Source organism: Nelumbo nucifera, chromosome 1 (assembly GCF_055504915.1).
Source record: "Nelumbo nucifera cultivar China Antique chromosome 1, China Antique-T2T, whole genome shotgun sequence".
NCBI lineage: Eukaryota > Viridiplantae > Streptophyta > Magnoliopsida > Proteales > Nelumbonaceae > Nelumbo > Nelumbo nucifera.
The window spans coordinates 163491245-163513008 of NC_142649.1; the positions used below are offsets into that span (position 1 = coordinate 163491245).

Sequence of the window (21764 nt, forward strand, 5' to 3'; positions counted from 1 at the left end):
TGTAGAAAATTCTGGAAAAAATATTGTCTAAAATCACTATAACCAAGTAAAATCTTGAACTATTTGAATATACAATGGTTGTATGTTGGTTGACAGAAACCAACCTTAAGAAGAGTCAAAATCACCAACTATCTTTGCACACAAATACTACCCCTTCTACATTTTAATCACTTACTTTTCAAAAAGGAATTACAAAAATCACACTTGCACTCTATAAGCAATCTACATAAACCAAGGTAAAGAAGAAAAGCATGACAAATGAAAGAACCAACTCCATTAGAAAATAAAGGAAAAGAAATCCCAAAAAGAACACCTCAATGCTTGATACCAAACTCCTTGGGTCCGTCAATTATCAGGAACAACCAAGTTGGTAATATTGTATATACAATCTTCTCTTTGATCATTGACTCCTCGCCGCCTCAGGCAAAGTCGTGGATGCAAGATAACAGCTTCCCCTCTTTAGACATGTTTTGACTGATAATTTTCACTTTCTGTCTTCAGGAATGTCAACTCCCATCTTTCACGAGGTATCTGAAACATTAAATTTTAATCTATGAAATGTTAACACAGGTGATTCATTATATCCGTGTTAATGAAATGGGAACACAAGCGTAAGTAAGACAGGGAAGGCAATCCAGGATTGCTGATTATTCGAGATTGCCCTAATGGCACAGTGATTTTTTATTTTTAAGAAAAGGTGATGTATTATATTAAACTGAACAAAAAATACAAAGCCCGTTCAATAAGATACTGCACGGGGGATAAACATTTTGAAGCTGATTACACTTAAGATAAAGATTCCTAATATCAACAAAAGAACTGTAAGATGTACAATTTACCCCATAAGCTTTTCAAAATTGTATCAACTGTATTGTGTTTATTTTCAAAAACTCTCCTATTTCTCTGTCCATGACCAAATCACTGCTGCTGGAATTACTCCCGAGTCCCGACAAGACTTTTCATCTCTTGGACAAACCATTCAATTGCCAGCACCACAACAAGGATTTCAAATCTTTAGGAAAGCAGAAACTGACTTCAAAGAGCCCCAAAACTTTCACCTAAACCATTCTTATGAGCTTGCAATGGATGAAGAGGTGTTGTGCATCCTCTGAAGCCACCCCACACATGCTACATCCACTTGATTCCACCACCACACCTCTTCTTGCAAGCATATCTGCTGTTAGGCATTTTCCAAGAGTGGCTGTTCATAACAAAAAGGCTACCTTGAATGGAGAAACTATTTTCCAAACTCTCCACTCTGGGAAACTCTCCTCCTCCTCAATGGCATAGTGATATAATCACAAACCATTAAAAAGTAGAAGGATTGTAAGATAACACTAGTTATCCATGCCTATCAACCAAGAAATTGAGTTCACTTGTTTAAGCACAAACTTACAAATATGATCTGGCACTGAAGTTCAGGTTACTTTATCTTTGTTGAAGTGAACATGTGAACAGAGGTCTCATGAAATGCCCACCCAGACAACAACAGATCTCTGACATGGTTATTTAAGAAGCCTTGGCCCTTCCATAATTCATTCTCTTCACTAACGAACTGACCAAAAAAGGAGAAACATGCTAGACATGAAAAAATAAAAGACGAAATATCTTCAGTCATGCTATGATATTTGGTGAAGACAAAATTGGTTACCAGCAATTGTTCATAGCAAGAAGATAAGTAAATATTTGATGTCATTTCTTGGAGAAGTTCAGGGTTCTCTGATTGACCCTAGAGATATGATCAAGTTCAACTGTTCAAGTAAAAGTTGGTAATTCACTCTTAAGAAAAATATCCAACAGAGATGTTTCTTCATTGTTGTTTCATGCTTGTCATCACTAGGGCAACTTCAATAAATCTCTTCAAAGTCAGGCCTCTATTGTTAGACGGTGTATGCCCTTAGTTCCAATCAGATTGATGTACTGGTACACTTATTGTAAATGATTAATAGTACATAATTGATTCTTGTTATATATTGGTTTGTTTCTGTGTAATACCCTTAAAATGGACACTTATGAGACTCGTGTTAGTTTAGAATCTTCACAGCTGTTGGATAGATCTAGGGAGGTTTATCCTGCCAAGGTTGACACTGATGTGCCGCCAAGTGGGTTGGGGTGACTTGTCTCAGCTGCCAGGGTGAGACCTGAGGTACATGCAATGTGGGTTTTCTTGAAACCCTAAACCGGACCAAATTCCAGTATTGCCTTGAACCTTGGAGATAGATGGGCAAAACTAGAATGTTACACCTGACCCCTAGACTCAATTATGGTACTGCACTAGGTGTTGGATTGGGCTATCTTTGATATGCCAATCAGTGAAATCCTTAGAGGGGGTTAAAACCTGGGTATGTTGGGACAGTTCGAGAATTCACCTGAGTGAGTGATCATAATGACAGGATCAGCCCCTTTGCCGGACAAAGTGAATGATCGGGGAGTGCACTCTCTCTGATGGAAACCTAAACTGTCGGTAGTTGATTTCAAACTTGTTGAAATTTGTTTTGCAAAATATATTTATATAGAGATATACTTATATATTATGGTTTCACAAATTGTTTGCAAAAGGTTTTAATTCCCGGAATCCATGTGAGTAGAGAGTGCAACACTGTACCTTGCAGCCGAGGGAGAGGTCCTCTCTTGTCAAGCAGTGTTTGATCATTATGGGCTGAGAGGTTAAGTGTAAGACCATTTAGGGATGATAAACCTGATGGGCTAATCTCACATCTGCCCACAGTCCTTGGGCCTTCATAAGATGGCTGGACCAAAGGACCATTTAGTGTAAATGTTGGGCTCATTAAGAGCCCATACTAATGGACTCAAGGGTTCACTGTATTCAATAGTGAATTCGGCCAGGCCTTGTAACACAAGCTGGGCTGAACCCATGTGGATGATGTGAAGATCAATGATAGGGTCCCACGCCATACAAAGATAACCAAACTAGCCAACACTTAAAGGGAAGTGAACCTGAAAGCTTAATGGGCCTAAAGCCCAATTCGAACTGGACTTAATGTGATTAATTAAATAGGGGACGAATCTGGGTATGGATCAACATAACAGGATAAGAGGATAACTCTTATCCACTTAAAGAGTCCAAATCCAAATAGAGATTTGGATCAAGAAACTTCTAATTTGATTAGGAGTAGCTAATCTTGATTTGTAGATAAGATAAGAGATTATCCTTATCACTTAAAGAGTGCAGATCCAAATAAAGATTTGGATCAAGAAACTCCTAATTAGATTAGGAGGTTGACTCTTTAAGGGTTATTTATAAAGGGGAGGGTGAACTGGAGAAGGGTTACACAATTCTACTACTCTTTGCTTCTAGTTCTCTCTTTCTCTGCTCTTACCGCCCTACCTTATTCAATCTCCACATATTGGAGTGATCAAGATTTGATCTTGATATTGTTTCTTGGTAGAAGAATCAATCTTGAAACTGTGCTCACTTCCTTGTTCGATTACTCCCTGTTGATTCTTTCTCACCCTAAGCTGTGTCATCTTCAGTGGAGGAAGGATTTGGTAACCTCTTTGGGTGTGAACACCTACGTTGGGAGGAGTTTTTTGTGTGGATTCCATATCAAGTATACGTCTCCCTAATCTTGGTTCAAGAACTGGTCTGGTTTGTTTCAAAAATGGACCTTGAAAAATGTAGTTTTTCTAAATCAGGGAGTAGGATTCCCGAAAAGGAGAAAGAAAATTTTGAAACTTCGCCCAACCACCCTACATGGTTCGGCCATCCATATGATGGATCCCCCTTCCCTTCAGATAATAGTATCTGATCTCAAGGCTCTGTTTGTTTGCAATACAAATCACCAAATACAAATTTTGCACCCGATTCAGTTGTGCATCCATTTGTTTGTAATTATGGTTTTCACTCTTATCTGATAAAAAATTTGTACTTTTGGCTCAGTTTGAGAAGAGTACAAAAACAATTATGTACAATGCAAAACCTTGTATTTTCACTGTACATATTTGTATTTGTACTCTTCCCAAACTGGGCTTTTGTCTCATTTGGCAGTGAAAATTGTGCATCTTAAAAGCTGATGCAAATTTTGCACTACCTTCCTCCTAGCTCCTACCTCAATTCTCTCTCATATAAAGTGGGGACCACATCATCTAGCTTCCTACCTATTCTTGAACAAATAACCTTCCTCCTACCTCCACTCTTTTGCATATAAGGTGGGAAACACATCATTTAATTTCCTATTTTACTTCTTACAAACAAACAACACGGTCAAATCTGAAGCAAAAGTAAACCAGAATTTACATTCAGCCTACTTGCACTCCCATGCATTTATACTAATGCAAATGAATGCAACCAAACTGAACCCAAGTTGTAAAACCATGCCTTCATTAATGTGAAGTCATACAACTTGGAGTCATGTTAGGCTAGTGGTTATTAGACTGAACCTTGACAGCTATTAACTTGGAAATCTAGCCAGATAAGGCATTGGATGTGCATTGTAAGATGGTGGGAGAATTATCATCTTTTTGTTTCCCCTGGTCCATAAGTAGAAAACAATTTAAACAGAACTGAGCTCCTTTTCCTCCTTAAGGGGCTCAAGCTGTCTCATTTTCTACAATTTGGTTTCTCAAAACCTATGTGGCTATGTAGCCTTATTTCTCTCTTTATTTTCCAAGCCTATTGTTTGGATGCAGAGCTTTTATCTCTATCCCCCTTTCTTTTTCAATAAATCCTTGTTATTGGTAAAAGAAATATTCACTTTCATCCAAAATTCTCTTAGAATGTAGTTACTTAATTTCATTCATCCCAAGAAAAACCAGAACTTCACTAATTCCTGCAACATAACAATCTAGATAAGCCACTACCCATGGGGGCACTGTTGTCATTTCCTCTTATTTGTATTTGGGCCCCCATATAGGGGCATAAATGTAATCCTCTCTTTAATATAAAAAGAAAAATTTTGGGTGTAAACAGTGACACCCTCTTCTCCCATAATTCTTCTTCTTCTCTTCTTCTCTTCCTCCTAGGGCTGTACACGAGTCGGTTTGGCTTGGTTGTACCAGATTTTGTCAACCGAACTGAATATCTCGGGTTGACTATTATGCCAACCGAAACCGACCCAAAAACAGCAAAAACTGATCTTTGATAATAGCTATTGGATGCTCTGTTTGGTCGGTTTAAACCAAACCGAGATCTCTTTTTTTTATTGATTTTTTTGTTTATTTACTTTTTACATTCTCAGGACTTGTTGTGAAAATGACCGTTGAAAGATTTTGACTTAAAAGAAAAGCCCATTTTCAGACGTTATGCAGTATTTTTTATTAATTATTATTTTCTGACTGTAGAGTTAAAATTTCTAGGAGAATCACTTTTATAGTAATAAAAAAAACTTTATTTGATGTGTTGATATTTTATTCAAAAATCAAAATATAAAGAAATAAATAAATTAATACTATTTAATAATGGTACTAGAGGAATTTGGTTGACATTTAATAATGGATATTAAAAAATGGTTGATAGATACTATTTAATGAGTACTTCAAATTTGTACTATGCCTAGGAGTAGGGTCTAGGTGTAGGGGCTAGGATTAGGAGTATAGATAGACATGTAGTGTTTACTTTTCTTGTGTTAGGTTAAAACAGAGTTTTTGTGTTTTTATATTTTTATTGGACATTGGAAAGTGGGACATGACCAGATGAGAGAGAGAGAGAGATCATTTTCCTTTTTAACAAGTTAGGCTACCTAACGCTCTACACTGATATGTCCTCGGTTCGGGTTGGTTTTACTCGGTTTACAAATTCATGAACCAAAACCCAAACTGATCAACTGGATTATATTATTTCAAAACCAAAACCAATTAATTTATTTGAAAACCGACCACCATCGGTTCGAGTCAGGCTGGTTTGATCAGTTTTTACCATTTTGTGAACAGCCCTACTTCCTCCGACACTATTGCAACTTTTTACAAGAGCGGGAAGGAATCTTGGAAGAGCCTTTTTTGTCAACTCCTGAACTCAAGAAGACCTGATGGCATCAGAGCGCCATCAGATGATGTCAGCAGTCCGTATGGGTATCAGCGGCAACCCTTGAAACTGGTTTACCTTGGTGCACCCTAATTTTAGGGATTTTTGGTATGATTCTTATTTTTATCTGATGCTCCTATGATTTTTCCTAGATTTCACAATCAAAAATTACAAAAAATTATTGGTTCGATGTTTGGATTTTTTCCTCTTCATCTGAGGTTGGTACTTGCTTGAAACTTGTGTTTGATTCATTTGATGTTTTTGGAGAAATGGGGAGTGGTTCCACAATTTTCTAAACCCTAATCTTTTTTCAAAGATTTTATTCCCCTCATATATTGCTGTAAGTTCAGTTTTGGCCTCCTATTGGACTCCAACCGAGTGTTGCCCTGTTTTGGTGGGTCTAGTTTTTGTTGGTTGGTTGTTGGAGTGTTGTAGAGTTGTCAAGAAACCTATCCAAATTAATGGACTTGCCTGAGTATAGACTATTTCTGGAGTGCTTCTGGCAATGTTGATGTCTCTAGTGGTATGATAATCCACTATGAAATTTGATGGAACCAACTTCCTAGAGTGGTCCCAATCAGCCAAGCTTACTATAGGAGGTTGGGGTAAGTTGGAATTCATTACTGGTAAGGAGGGGAAGCCGAAACCTGATAACTACAAATTTTCCAAATGGGAACAGGATAATTCCTTGGTTATGTCATGGCTGGTGTGTTCGATGCAGCCACATATTGCCCGTAACTACATGTTATATTTGGGGTCGTATTACAACCACATACTCTTAGGCAAAAAATACAGCCCGAGTCTACCAACTCCAAAGAGAAGCCTACAATATGCATCAGGGGGAGAGGACTGTAGCCATGCACTTCTCTTCTTTACAGTCTCTATGGAAGAAATGGACCAGCTACATACATACATAGATTTTATATATATTGATCAGCAACACAAAAAGATTCATTAGATTATCAGAATGTGTACAACAAGAAGTTGTGGATAAACATAAAGTCCACCTAAACCCCCACTAATTTTTTTGATAGGAAACGGTAACTTTCATTACATAATTGAAAAGATTGCAGGCTTACCACCCACAAAATGGGTGGAAAAAGAAAATAAAAAACTTACAAACAGGCCCAAAACAAAGCCTCCCTAGTAACTCCTTGCTTAGCTAAAGTGTCAGCTATTCCATTTGCTGACCTTCTTACCCAATTAAAATGCACCCCAATAACCCTTGCTAAGCTAATAATCTCTCTTAGAAGCTGTCTAAGAGACCAAACTCCCAAATTTCCAGTTTGCATCCACCCTATTACCAGCTTGGAGTCTCCTTCCACTTCTAATTGCTGCATTCCCCATTGTTTTGCCAGTTTCAAACCTTGAAGTAAGGCCATTACTTCTGCCATTAGTGAATCTCCCACCCCAATTGGGCCCGAGTAAAGGGCCAAGACTTTCCCTTCCTCGTTTCTGTACACACCCCCAACTCCCGACTGACCTGGATTACCTAAGGAGCTTCCATCAAAGTTTAGTTTCACCTTGAACTGAGGCAGTGCTACCCAACAATCTTGTACCACAGGGGAGGAAGGCGAGGATAAAGCTATAGCACTCCAATTTCTAATTAAGTCCACTGAGGATAAATCCTTGAAGAGATAATATACTTTCAGCCAATGCATAACCTTGATGGTGACAACCTCCACAAGTGCTTCCTTGGATTTTTCTTGCCCTAGGAAGATCTTATTGTTTCTCTCTTCCCAAATTGACCATAGGATGGCAGCTCTTGTTATTCTCCACATTACCCTGCCCCTTTTCCTTGGTTGTCGGAAGAAGCTAGAGTCAAAAAGGTTTAGCACACCTGAGGGGAGGTTCCATCCGTAACCAAACAAAGAAGAGAACCAATCCCATAAATAATAAGCAAAAGGACAAGAAACCAAAAGATAAGTCACCGTCTCACCATTTTCTTAAGCAAAGGTAACAGACATGTGGGGAAAGGCTCCAATGTGGCCTTTTTCTTTGAAGTACATCCATAGTATTGATCTTTTGAAGAGCCACTTCCCAGCAAAAAGCCCTGACCTTTGGCGGCACAAGAGAATACCAGATTTCTTTAGTAGGAAAAGAGACGGACATAGAAGAAGACTGAAGTAAGGCATTGAAAAAAGATGAACAAGAGAAAGTCCCTGAAGAGGACTCTTTCCAAATTCTACTATCTAGGCAGGAAAGATCTAGGAAAACTGAATTCAACACAATGAATAACCCATCTGCAGAAGCCAATTCTGAATCCCTCAACCCTCTTCTCAAACCAAAATCCCAAGTCTCCTCAAACACACAAAGTGAGGAGATGGTTTTGAATTTATTTAGGAAAAGAGAGTACATTACAGGGAAGCTATCCTTTAGGTGGGTGTTCCCAATCCAAAGGTCCTCCCAAAACAAAATTTTATTACCTGAGCATACATCAAATCTGATGAAAGGCTGAAAGGAAGACAAGACTCTAGCAATTGCTTTCCAAGGGGAGAAATGAGAAGCCCTAGGGTCGATGCCAGCATCCCATCCATTAGCTGCTATCCCATGAATACTTTCCACCACCAAGTGCCACAAACTATCCTGCTCCAAAGGAAATCTCCACAACCACTTTCCTAACAAAGCTACATTTCTATCTGATATTGCCAATGCCTAGACCCCCCCCCCCCCCCCCCCCCGCTTCCTTTTTCCTAGAAACTACTTCCCACTTCACTAAATGGTCCTTTTTTGAGTAACTCGGTTCCCATAGAAAATCTCTCATGAGCTTTTCTAACTTATTGGCAACCTTGGCAGGAATCTTAAAGGTAGACAGAAAATACACTGGAAGGTTGGCCAGAGTGGACTTGATTAAAGTGATTCTACCCCCTAGTGAGATATAATTTCTCTTCCACCCTACTACCTAAACGCCCACTAATTACAATACAGACCCAAGCTTAACGCAACAAAGAAATTCATTAGTTACAAACAAGCCCCAAAAGGACCCAAGGGATATCCCACTAGCTACAACATAGCCCAGAACATAGATTGCCTTTGGACTCCTTGCTTAGCTAGACCATCAGCTATGCTATTAGCTGACCTCCTAATCCATCTTATGTGAATTTCTATATCTTTAAAAGCCTGCTTAAAGTGCCTGAACTCATTTCTTAATCTCCAGATTGCTCCTTTCTCTTTTTTTCAGCCAGTTTACAACAACTTTTGAGTCCCCTTCAATAATCAACCTGTTAATCCCCAACTCTTTATCTTTCTCAACACCAAACATTGCTGCCTTCAATTCTGAATTCACCACATCACCATGCTGGGTAGGGCCTGAGAACATGGGAATGATATTTCCATTTTCCTCCCTTATTACCCCACCAATGCCCAATGGGCCAGAGTTTCCCAAACAGCTCCCTTCAAAGTTTAGTTTCTTCCACCCAACATCCGGAGGGGACCAAGATTCAGTTACAATAGGTCTTCTAGAAGCCAAATTTGCAATTGTTCCCCATGACCTGAAGAAATCTTCTGTCTTAAAATCTGCAAATATTTTCAAAGTTTCACCCAATGTGCCACCCTTATAGTTATCACTTCAATCACAGCATCCCTACCTCTTTCCTTATCATCAAATATCCTCAGATTTCTTTCCTCCCAGATTGTCCAGGCCACTGCTGCTCTAGTGCATTTTCCCATCACTTTTCCATGCCAGCTACATATTCTCAACAAGTATAATTGACTCTTCTCACTTGTCAGGTATACCTCAGGGTTGATAGCAATTTCAACAAGAGCAGGATATCTATCCCATGAACACTAGATTTATGAGGGAGGAGATCAGAAGCATAACACTCGACTCAGCACTGGAAAGCATGTATGAAGATAGTGGAGTCCTTGACCTACAAGTGATGCAAGAGCCAAAGAGTCAAAACTAGAATTTTCTAAATATGTATTTTTGCAATTTTAGACAATAGGGGAATTTTGGTCATTCTGGTCATTTTAGACAACAGCCGGCCCCATATAGTTGGGATAAGGCATGGATCATCATCATTGATTAATTAGCTTAGATTTCAAATGTTATTTGAGTTCTCTAATGATAGTGGCAGTTCTGCAATTTTCATCTTTTCCTAGTTCTAGTAGGATTGGCCACCCCAATGGTGTGTAATTTGTCTTATAAAATTCCAAAACATGGAATGATGAATGAATGAAATTTATTTAAGATTTTACAGCTTATGAAATTCCACCGTATAGAATTATCCAGTATAATTTAACCTATGAATTTTATTGAAAAATTCCTATCTTCTACCTATTTTCCTTATTTTGAAATTTTTAACCATCTTGAGAAAAATTTGCAATTCTTGTGATTAAGCCCCAGGACCTTTTTTCTAACCTAACCAATCTCTGCCTTTGGTCCTATACAATTATCCATTCTAATCTTACCTATGAATTTTATTGAAAATTTCCTATCCTATACCTATTTTCCTTATTTTGAAGTTTTTGACAATCTTGAGACAAATTTGTAGTTATCGGGATTAAGCCCCAAGTCCTTTTTTCTAACCTAACCAATCTCTGTTTTTGATCCTATAATCACCTCTAATCCCATCCTAACTAGGGGTGATATATAGCCTAGGCACGGTCCGGGCCTTATTCCCGAGTCCCGACCTATGTTTTTTATGTATAAACTATAAAATACTACATATGCATAATATTTTATATTATATGGCATATAACATGCACACAAAAATTATTTTATACATTATGTAATATAAAATATGTATTGTAACTTGTAAGTATTAAATTATAATATGTAACATAAAATAACATATGTACATATATATATATATATATAATCAAATATATGCGAGCTGGGCTGGGCCTGAAGTATTAGGCCCAGGCCAGCCTGAAAATGATCACCCCTAATCCTAACCCTCCTAGACTCATCCTTGATTCATTCAAGTCCTACATGAATTGGTATTAGAGTAAGCAGTCCTACATCAGTTACTATCAAAGCTATCAGTCCTACATTTTTAGGTATCCCATGCGGCATGTTTCTTTATCGAAGTAATGCCAACTTGTCATGGGAACAATTTGGAAAATCACCAACTTTTCATACCATCCTAGATAAAAATAAGGCTGAATTCATCTTTAAGGATTCTTTGATAAGTATATGCTTCATCAATATACAAGACAATTTTTTCCAGTGCTTTCATTGAAGAGAAAGTTGCATTTCTTCTAAGCCTCAATCTAGTCTAGCATTCATACTTAGCAATTGAATCAACCAAGAAGGAACTTTCCCTTGTAACATTGAACATCATCTCCTAGAGAAACCCTGCAACAAAGGAGGTTCTACCCTATGAAAATAGAAGATTCTCCGATTGAAACTAAACCACAAAATAAATAAATAAAGTAGAAAAGAAGTTTATAATGTTGTAGAAGGATAAACAGGTAAAGCCTAATCACCCATGCAGTAACCCAGAAAAAAGTTCTTAACCACCCTATGAATTTGAAAAATGATAAAAACTAGAAGTTGTGTATCGGAAACAAGGAATCAATCAATTATTGAAAAGTACAAGGAAAACTTAGAAATCTAAACAATGATATTTTAAACATTAAAAAACAAAAATTATCCCCTAGACCTTGTATCGCCCTCCCCAAAAAAGGATTCATGAGCTAAAATGTTGGAACATTTAAGAATACATGGTTAAATAATAATAGCTATATTGTTGATTTCATAAAGAGGTAATACAACAATCAAGAGAAAGATGGGAGTAAATTCCTATCAAGTATTTATTATGAAAAGGTAAAGAAATAATCTGCTCAAGGAAGTTCCTATCTGATTAAGAAGAAATGAGTATGGAAGCAAGTTAAATCTAAACATGCAATATAACAAGCCAACGGAGAGCTAAACAAATCATACTACCCATTAAGAAAAAGATATAAAACAGCTTTTCATTGAACTATGTGAAGATACCACAACAGTTCTGCTTCTCAAAATCCATAAGCTAAAAAGTTGAATTATGTGCTTTTAGATCAGAATTTCTGAACTTAAAAGTAGTTGTGTATATTTTCAATGAATCAAATTCACGAATAGACAAGAATAGACTTTATATCCATGGAAGCTGTACCAAAAAATAAAATAAAATAAAACCAATTCCAACAGATTTGTTAACTGAATATTCACCTTCAACACGTCAGAACAAAAGACTCAAGCAACAGCTTGCCCTCTTCTTCTCATCAAAATCCTCCGCAGTTCTCGTAGATGATGAGCTATCTCCTGAATAAATTGCAAACCTTCATCCTCATTTTGAAGTGAATTAATGCTGTGCTCAAGAAAGTTCTGGTCAGCCTCCAATGATTCCAACCTGTAATTCAGGTCTGACATTTCATTTGCAAAAGCAATTAAATCAGTCTCTCTACCAACAATGGAGGAATGTTCCCCATCACCATCAACATGATGATTGCTTTTGCTGCCAAATAAAGGGTCCCCAAAAGAGGGACTAGAGCTTTCTTCAGCAGGAGGACTTCCTCTGGATAGAAATTGATCTTTCTGCAAAGATGAGTTGACCTCTTCTTGTACATATCCCTGGATCATCTTTTCATTATGAAGCTTTTCCAGAACATGTGCTTCACTTCCAGAATAACTACCATTGCACATGCTAACATGAACTCCATTATTAGAAAATAGATACAACTTTTTCTCCAACTTCTTCAAACACTGAGATATGTACAACCTTTCATCTTCAAAATCTAATAATGGGTCCTTGGTAATGATCATGTCATTATCTCCATGCACCAAATCAGTTCCTTCAGGATTATCACTACCTTCACATTTCTTAATAAATGTTGAATTACAAGAAACTGTAGTGCTAGTTTCTGTGCCACTTAGATCTGAATGCTCCAATCTCATGTCTCCTCCCTTTAAATCACAAATTTGTTCTTGTATTTCCTCCACCACGGAATCAGTTGGGAACTTTTTCTTATAAAATTCAAGCTCTGTTTCCAGATCTTGTATCATTTTCTCCCTTTCAGCAAGGAGGCTATTTGCTTTCTGCAGTGCTTCCATGTCATACTCTGACTGCTCTTCCATCATTCGTAGGTATTGCAAAGCCTCCATATGAAGTGCTGCTTTCTCCTCTTGCAACCTAGTAATCATAGCCATTGCTTGATTTGCAGCAATTGCTGAAGCATTCCGTTCTTCTTCCAATTCCTTGTACAAAGCACTCATAGATTTCCGGTCATACTCAACCTGTCGTTTCAAGCGATCAACAATGCTTTCACCTTCAAATTCACTGATAATGCTTCCATCCCAGGACTCAAGACCAGACTCATTTCTTTCCAGTGAGATTCTCTTTTGGAGTATCTGCATTCCTGCATAGCTAGAAGAATCTGAAATCTTTGATTCATCGCCAATTCCATATACTCGAGGACTCATCTCATTAAATGGTAACTCAAGCCCTCGAGAAGCAGATATTTGTGACAATAACAGCTTGAGATCTTCACTAACTCTTGAGGAATCCTTACCACTAAGTTGTTTTTCAAGCATACCAGATATTTGACTTCCCCTGTTACTAATGGCCAACTTGTAAGCATCACTAAGATCCATATAATTGAGCACTGTTGAACCAGGATCATTTGAAATCTGGTCTGCTTTTAAATATTGTTCGGTAGCTGTTGTCAGCACATTTTCTGGCTTACAGACTGTTGTACCCTCTGCAATAGGAGTTTTCTCAATGCCACTAGTTCCGGTAACATCTACTGCAAGATGCCATTTCATACAAGAAAAAACAAAGTAAAAATTTTAAACGTTAGTGCATTAGGGAGAGAGATGAAGAGATAATGAGAACGGGAGGATCTCACACACTTACAATTAGCCCCTGATATGTCAGTAGGAGCTTCAGCAGCATTGGATGATGCAGTAACAACATCTGGTGAGATAGGCTCAGGTGGTGCAGAAGGGTTGGCCTTCCTTTCAACTTGGTGCCAGTTAAGCTCCTCTAAACCATGCTCTATAGCACTGGATGATGAAGGTTCCACCTTGCAGGGTTCACCTTCATCAAGTTGCACAGATGGAACTAATAAAGATTCGTTTGCAGAAGATTGATCAATCAGCTTCTGTGAGGTCAAATCATCAGATGGATCTTTGTGTAGTTTCTCTGAACAATTGGTAAAAGACTCTGACTGTGAAGAGTGAGCTTGGAAGTCTTCCCTGATATCATTGGTTTCATTAACTTGATACTTGCCATCAAGTTGCACATGTGGAACCAAAAGTGAAGAGTCGGCTGTAGAAACTCGATGAATCAGCTTCTCAGGGATGAAATCATTGCTTAGACTTTTGGGTAACATCTCTGAAATTATAGGAGTCTCTGGTTTTACACATTGAGCTACAAACTCTTCCTTCAGACTTTCAGTTTCACCAGTGAGAGCTATTTCATCATTATTGTCATCATCAGAAATATGGACCTCTGATTCTGAATCAGATGTTATCTTGAGCCCAGTGTATCCTACATGAGATAAATGGTCAAAACCATGACCTCTCTGATTAGAGATTAACACTGAACCTGATGATTTCCCCCTTCTCTTCTTCAAGACTTCCTGATGGTGCAAATGACCAGGTCCAATTGAATGTGGCAAAGGAAGATCAAATTCTGCAAACTTAGACCCATTCAATTTGGTCTGGAGAAATTTATGCATGGAAGACCTTGACCTCCAAGGCTCATTGCAACAAGAACAGTGTTTGGTATTCAGAGAATCACTAGTGGGCTCTTGAATCAGTGGGTCCTGATCAAAACAATGTTCAGTATCCATCCCCAGTTTTCCGACCAACAACCTGTATGCCTCAGTGTCGGGCTTCTCTGCAGCGAGGGAAAAAAGGCAACCTTCACACATTTCATGGACATCAGCAAGCTTACCATGAATATGACAAAGAACCAACGATGAGATCTCTGACTTATGTTTACTACATATTAGATCTTTGTAGAATCCAGGTTGCTCATTGCCAAAAACATGATCAAGCCTTGAGCATAGCACACAGGGGACTTGCAACTCAAAATAGCGTGCAAATTTTGTTAACAAGTACGAGAACGCCGCATTGATGAACAACAGAAAGATCAACAACCATTCAAGAACAGCAGAAGCCAAAACAGTTGTGTACCCTCGGGAATCCCTCTGAACTTGAAGAGATATCCTCCCTGTAGCCATGCTCAGCACAACTGCTTAAGCGTGAACAACACCCCGAGATGGCTGTCATAAAATAAATCGATCATCCAGAAGAAAACAGACTCCAGTCCTCAAAAGTGAAACCGAAAATGCTGCCCCGAACTCAGGACTGAAAGCACCAAAAATCCAGCATCAAGAAACCAAATAAGTAAAGTCAAAGCAAAATTCTGAAGAAACCAAATGAACCAGTGCCTCAGAAATTATTAAAACCCCAAAACAACAGAAGCAACAGTGCAACATAATACTAAAGTATTCAGATTAACCATTAAAGGATATGAAAAAATAATGAATTCAAGCATAAAATCTTAAACCAAGAACTGTTCACAATTCAGGATCAAAATATACAGTAAATATGTATATAATGGAAAGAATCGAAATCAAAGCCCTGACCTGATCATCCAGAAACAAAAGCAGTCCAAACATCCAATTCAGGGGCAAAACGTCATTCGATTCGCAACAGAACAGATAACTGATTCATGGAAGATTCGAACAAGAAAAGACAGAAGACCCAACCGAAAGATTGAAATTTTAGGACGGATCTGAACTTATTTTCCAATAAAAGAAAGGCTAGACGCAGACAAATAAAAAGTCGGCTGCCACCGAAAGGCGAAAAGCTACCTATTGCATATATTTCACAAACAGATAAAAATACATAAAAAAAAAAGATTCTCGAATTATTTACGAAAAAGAAGATAATAATTTCTTCACTTTACTAAAAGAAGTTGGAATTTTTAGAAGAGAATCGCATTACCTTTTCTGTAGTATGATGAAGCATTAACAAGTGCGGAAGGAAGAACAGCAAGTAGAGTCGAGTACAACATTTTAAAAAATAAAAAAATAAAAGTCAAAAATATATATGAAGTAAATTACAGAGTCGTCCATGTCTCCTAACATGACATGATTGACCGTTGAAATAAACTGAAACTTCTTCCATTGTCCGAAACTCCGAATCCTCCTCGAGTTTTATTATAATACCCCCTATGTCTTTTTTTTATGTGAAAGAAACAGGATTGAAATACTGCTAATTATCGGCATTGTACAGTTCAGCTGGTCTGTCAGTTGTTAAATTGAATATTATTTTATCCAGAAAAAAAAAATTGATTATTAACCAAACAGTTGAGGGAATAAACCATTCCGATTTCGAGGATTTTGATTCTAATACCAAATTTAATTCAAACTATTATGAACCAAACAGGCCCTAATTTCATTTACTAACAAATAAAATAATAAGTTCCAGTTTCGGGTCAATTTATAAAGCATTGGCCATTCAATAAAGCAAATGAATTGGGTTTTAAGTTGTTTTCTTTTGAAGCAAACAAATTGATAAGAACCCAATTTCAAGCAAATGGTTTTTCTAAAATCCATTTCCACAAAAGCCAATTCTTTCACAAATTTTGTTTTTCACCCATTCAAACAAAGTAGACAAAAAAGCTGTAGAGTTTTTATTGGAAAAAATTAAAGAGAAGAAATTCAATGAAGCAAATAAAACTCAAAAGTGTTGGGAATTGAAATCGTGTTGGATGCAAATGACATTCTTTGATTGAGTTGGACTATATTTGTAAATCCAGGAGTCAACCTATATTTATAGTCACTTTTTTCTTTTATTTTAAAATTTTTTAGTTGTATTATTATTATTATGACGATATATAAATAAATAAACTTTTACATATATTTGATGCTTTGGCTTTTTGGTTTGCAAAGCTGGCGCCTGCCAATGCCAGCAGGCGGCAGGCCGGCCAAAAACAAACTCCCCTCCTTGTGGGACCTCCCATCTTTCACGAGTTCGGCTTCAGTCCAGGCACGCTATATACGCACACCATTTGCAGCACGAAATGTTTCTTTTGATTCGTGCGTTGGCTTAATACGTGCAAAATAAATTAAACAGAGTCTATTCTTCATGCGTCTTTTGATTCGTGCGTGGGTCATTCGAACATTACGAGAGGATGACACGCGTTCATAAGCGCGTGTGCATTGCTTATTCCTGAGACGGTAAACTTAGCCATCCCTCGTTCAAAGTATTTTTTTGAAAAACCTTTCGTTTTCTTTTTTTCCCGTCTCTCCATTCTCCATCCAAACTTTTCGTTATGATATTCTCTCCAACCGGCAAGGCAAAAGGCATTACCAGCGAAGGCAACCTTCTTCCGGCGACCGGCGACAGAGGTTTAGTGTTTCTCTCCTTGTAGTGGTTCATCTACAACTGAAACCCCAAAAGGCAAAGACATCACCAGCGAAGGCAAGATTCTTCTGACGACCGGCGACAGAAGTTTAGTGCTTTCATCTGCGGTGGTTTTAAGGCATCAACGGCTTCATTTGCAACGGCTACATTTTACTTTCATATATTTTAGAACAGAACAATAATAAAATCATTTCTGGGTTATTTTTTTCTTATCTTATTTAAAATCATTTCCAGGTTATTTTTTTTCTCTTATAAAATCATTTCTGGGTTAATTATTTTTTCTTCTCTTATGTAAAATCATTTATGGATTTGTTGAATTGCTTAATTTGTTTGTGGTTTTATTATTGCTTAGTGTTTATTGCTTATTGCCTAATTTGCCATCTATCAGCCAATGTGTTACGGTGTGCCAAATAGGAACTCTGGCTCTGCTTGACAGCCATATGCCAAGCATGTTACCAACTTCCTTTGGGAAAGTTAAAGCCAATCAAGTATTGTGAACAGCGATCTGAATTCTGGGTGCTATAATAGTATAATGACATAGGACGAGCTCCAATGCCATCATATTCATGGTTACTCGATCATTTCGATATTGATGCAAATTTTTATACCCCGGATCATGAAAGTAACTGACAGATGCAATAAAATCATAAATTCTAAGAGGTGGATGTCCAGGTAGCAACATACTGAAAATCTGTCTCTGAGATGGTCTGATCTGGTCGTGTGTGCAGATATCACGATAAAGCGAAGCGAAAGCAAGTTGATGGAAGGGGTGAGAAAGTGCAGAGAGGATATGGGTTCATACGACAAGAAAATGGAAAATCTGCACTATGATGGACTGAAATTCAATAACTTGTCTGAATTATCTAACTGATGAGTAATGAATAGGGTAGTGCGCTCATGAATCATGACTTAATGAGAGAGCAGATAATTGAATCATCGTTCTTTTTTCCCCTCATTTTTTCTCTAGTAAATTTCATGGTCCCTAAAATTCTGAAACGGAAGATAATCACCCTGTTTCAGGCTTTCAGCACACGTTGTTTAGAGTGTCTCCATATCTTCAGTAATTCAAAGCAAACGTTGTTTAGAGTTAAGGCGATACATGAAACGAAATGATTTTTATTCCTATACCATAGATTCACTATCGAAGATGGATCCTCTGATGATTGGTAACAGAACCGTGCGATGAAATTAGTTCAGATTTTAGATTTGTTTGAAATTGAAGAACATTACGATTTTCCTTACTGGTACCCAAGCAGTGTCTCAATATATAGAACTAATTTATATCTAATACCCTGCGATTCCACTCCTTCAGTGGGGATCTCGTTGATTCGCATTAACGCATTATCCAGACACTTGTTTTGTCCAAAACCCAGAACTATTGAATAATGTCCATCAGCCAACTGCTAAACCAATCATTCTCTTTCAATCAATCCATCAGAACCTTTGAAGGAGTGCAATTTATTTATACAAAGTTTTTGGACCTAGCGAAGGAATCAGGCCAGCTACGCTTTACCCAAGTTCTCAAAATCAATTTATTCAGTTCCAAATTACAAGGAACAACTTGTAAAAAAAATAACAGTAATAGTGGTAAAAGAGATTCAGATTTGGCTCTACTTCTCAATAATTTAAACATCTACGAGGAAAACCAAGCATAAAAACAGCACCCAACTCTGCATTTGTGGTTTGAGCCCAAATGAAGCACGGAGTACCACGTTGTCGATCACAGGACCACAAACACAAAATCTCTTGTCTGACTTGTGGTTAGGCTAACGAAGCTGATGTTTGTTAGAGGCTTAGAGCTGAATCTGCCTTGAAAGTCAAGAGGAAGCTTTGGGCCAAGCCGGTTCCGTTGGTCTGCATCGTGAAGTTCATTGACGTAGATCCATGAAATCTCCCACATAAGAGTCGTTTGCATCTCCAAGTACAAATTTCAAGTTATAGGTCGTACTCTTATTGAGCTCTGTTGCTGTTTGTATCCCAGCTGAAGCTCCTGAAACAAGCTCAACTGCAGCTTTGCCTTGTGGAATTTGGTAGTTTTTGGAGTCTGTATTTCACAAGCCGTTGATGCCTTAAAACCACCGTAGATGAAAGCCGTTGCAGATGAAGCCGTAGAAGCACAAAGTTGCAGATGAAGCCGTTGACGCCTTTTGCCTTTTGGGGTTTCAGTTGCAGATGAACCACCACAGGGAGAAAAACACTAAATTTCTGTCGCCGGTCGCCGGAAGAAGTTTGCCTTCGCCGGTGATGTTTTTGCCTTTTGGGGTTCCAGTTGCAGATGAACCACCGCAGGGAGAGAAACATTAAACCTTTATCGCCGGTGACCGGAAGAAGTTTGCCTTCGCCGGTTAGAGAGGATGGCAGAACCAATGGTTTGGGTGAAGAATGGAGAGACGAACGAAATGTTTTTCACAAAAATACTTTCAATGAGGTATGGCTAACGGCGTTCATATTAAACACTCGTTTACCATCCCCGCATGAATGAGAATGCACACGCGCTTATGTACGCGTATCATTCTCTCATAATATTCGAACGGTGTTCGAACCCATCACGCTTTCACTGAAGCCGAACCCTCCACGGGTTTCCTGCTCGAGATTCACCGGACTCTGCTGTCGCCAGTCATTCTCACTCTCTCCCTTTCCAACCGGCGGTGATTAACAGCCATCACCGGCGACCCCCTCAGGTATTTTGGACTCTGCCCTGATAGAAGCCGGACTGCTATCACTGGCGACTGATAGAAGCCGGACTCCTGTCAACGATAATCATTCAGATTCGCCTACCCTTGCTGAATAAGCAAGAATGGAGGATTCTATGGACAAAGGAGTCCGATGAGAGAAGAGATGGCCACCGGAAACAAGAAGAAGTGGAGGTGTCATCGTCGTTGTCTCGTGTTTTCTCACTTTGCCGCTTGGGGAGTCGGTTTCAACCTTCAATCTGGAGAATGTCGTCTGCAGCCATGGACTGTATCACAAGCGAAGTTGGATGCCCGGAAACGCGCAAGAAGAGCTTCCTTTCCCTGAACCAGATGGAAACAGAAGGAAATTGAAACAAACCCAGATTAACAAAAACTGGATGCATGAAAGAAAGAAAGTGATATAGAACTAATGAAAACCCAAATAAAAAAAAAATGAAGAAAGTGTTTAATGTGTAAAGAAAAAGATAGAAAGATGAAGCTCACCCGGATCTTAGCTTGGCGAATTTCACAGACCTTCTTCGATTCAAACATGTTCCATTTGTAATTATGGAACGATTTTAGAACTTTTCTGCTGCAATGATACTGGTGAAATTCACAAAAGCGTAACCCAGATTGTTCCCAAGCCTGAGGAGTGGAGAGAGAAGAAAAATCCACAAATATCAACCTCTGAAACAAAGGGTTATTGGTGTTTTTCTTTCTTTTCTCGTTACAGAAAAAAACAGCAGAAGAAACAGAAAAGAAGATGAGAAGATTACCAGAAATCCATGGGCAGGTACACGAAGTCGTATTCAGAGAGACACGAGTCCAATCCCAACTGGGCTTTCTCGTTCTCCTCAGCACAGTGCTTGTCTAGTAAGCCCAGCAACATCTCCCTACTGACATGAAGTACAGATAACAAGTTCAGAAGAAAAAACAAAACAAAATGCAACAGAGAGAGAAAGAGTGTGTAGATTAATGAAGAAATACAAACATGATTCGAGGTCATGATCTGCTGCAAGCAACGATCATTTAAATTCCAAAACTGGGACTTTGCTAACGTAAATATTTTACAAGAGAAAAAATGAATCCATGATCCATGTATGTCGCCATGCATGCGTGCATATTAAGAGATACAATGTAAATACAAATGCCATAATATATATCTTTTCCGATGATGGTAAGGAGAGGATAGAGAGTCTGAATGAAACAGGAGAGCGAGCGAGAGCTAGAGAGAGAGAGAGAGAGAGAGAGAGAGCAGGTTGTACATGAATGCAGAAACATGCATGTAGAGGAATGGAGAAAGACGTCAGCGAGAACTGAGAACAGTACTGAAGGCTGAAGCAACTTCAAAAACTTTGGGACTAATTATCGAGAAAAGAAAACCTTAATCTATAGAGCTTAAGAATTTGGCAAAAAGGCAAGTACCATTCCAGAACAGTTCTCAAGCAAAAAGTCTAGGGACTATGAATAGTTTTTTGGATATACAAAGAGAGGGAGAGAGGAAAACCTCAATTTGTTGGGCAGATTTTTTATCATAACAGTTGTACTGCCATGAAGAATGGACTCACAGGTCACAGCCATTAAACCCCGTCGTGGGAGTGGGAGGAGTTGAACGGAGATTATCTGCAGTCTCCAGCTTTGAACATGAACGGCCGCTTTCCTCTGCCTTATCAGCCTTTGGTCTCCAAATCCACCTACAGCTACTCTTCTCTCGAAAACCCCACCAGAAGAGCCATCTTATGACCCCTTA

At 38.4% G+C, this 21764-nt stretch overlaps 1 protein-coding gene across 3 annotated transcripts; it reads right to left on the reverse strand.

The window, feature by feature from the left end:
- Window positions 1-16088, reverse strand: LOC104612396 (myosin-binding protein 1). 3 transcript variants are annotated; one of them, XM_010279788.3, is made up of 5 exons: window positions 15918-16088; window positions 15557-15784; window positions 13816-15275; window positions 12132-13705; window positions 1-531 (listed from the first exon to the last, which is right to left on the reverse strand). In XM_010279788.3, the coding sequence occupies exons 3-4, from the start codon at window positions 15146-15148 to the stop codon at window positions 12156-12158; spliced, it is 2883 nt and encodes a 960-aa protein (XP_010278090.1). In that variant the 5' UTR covers window positions 15149-15275; window positions 15557-15784; window positions 15918-16088; the 3' UTR covers window positions 1-531; window positions 12132-12155. The 3 variants fall into 3 exon arrangements, with proteins under 3 accessions (XP_010278090.1, XP_010278092.1, XP_010278089.1); XM_010279790.3 differs by lacking the exon at window positions 15557-15784; XM_010279787.3 differs by lacking the exon at window positions 15918-16088 and having other exon boundaries at window positions 15557-15871.
- Between the last annotated feature and the right edge of the window lie 5676 nt (window positions 16089-21764).

What these genes read in the sequence shown, in the direction of transcription:
- LOC104612396 (XM_010279790.3), bottom strand. Translation starts at nt 15,148, where the DNA reads ATGGCTACAGGGAGGATATCTCTTCAAGTTCAGAGGGATTCCCGAGGG. An exon ending in TGACATATCAGGGGCTAATT is followed by an intron (nt 13,706 to 13,815) that starts GTAAGTGTGTGA and finishes GGCATCTTGCAG; the next exon opens with TAGATGTTACCGGAACTAGT.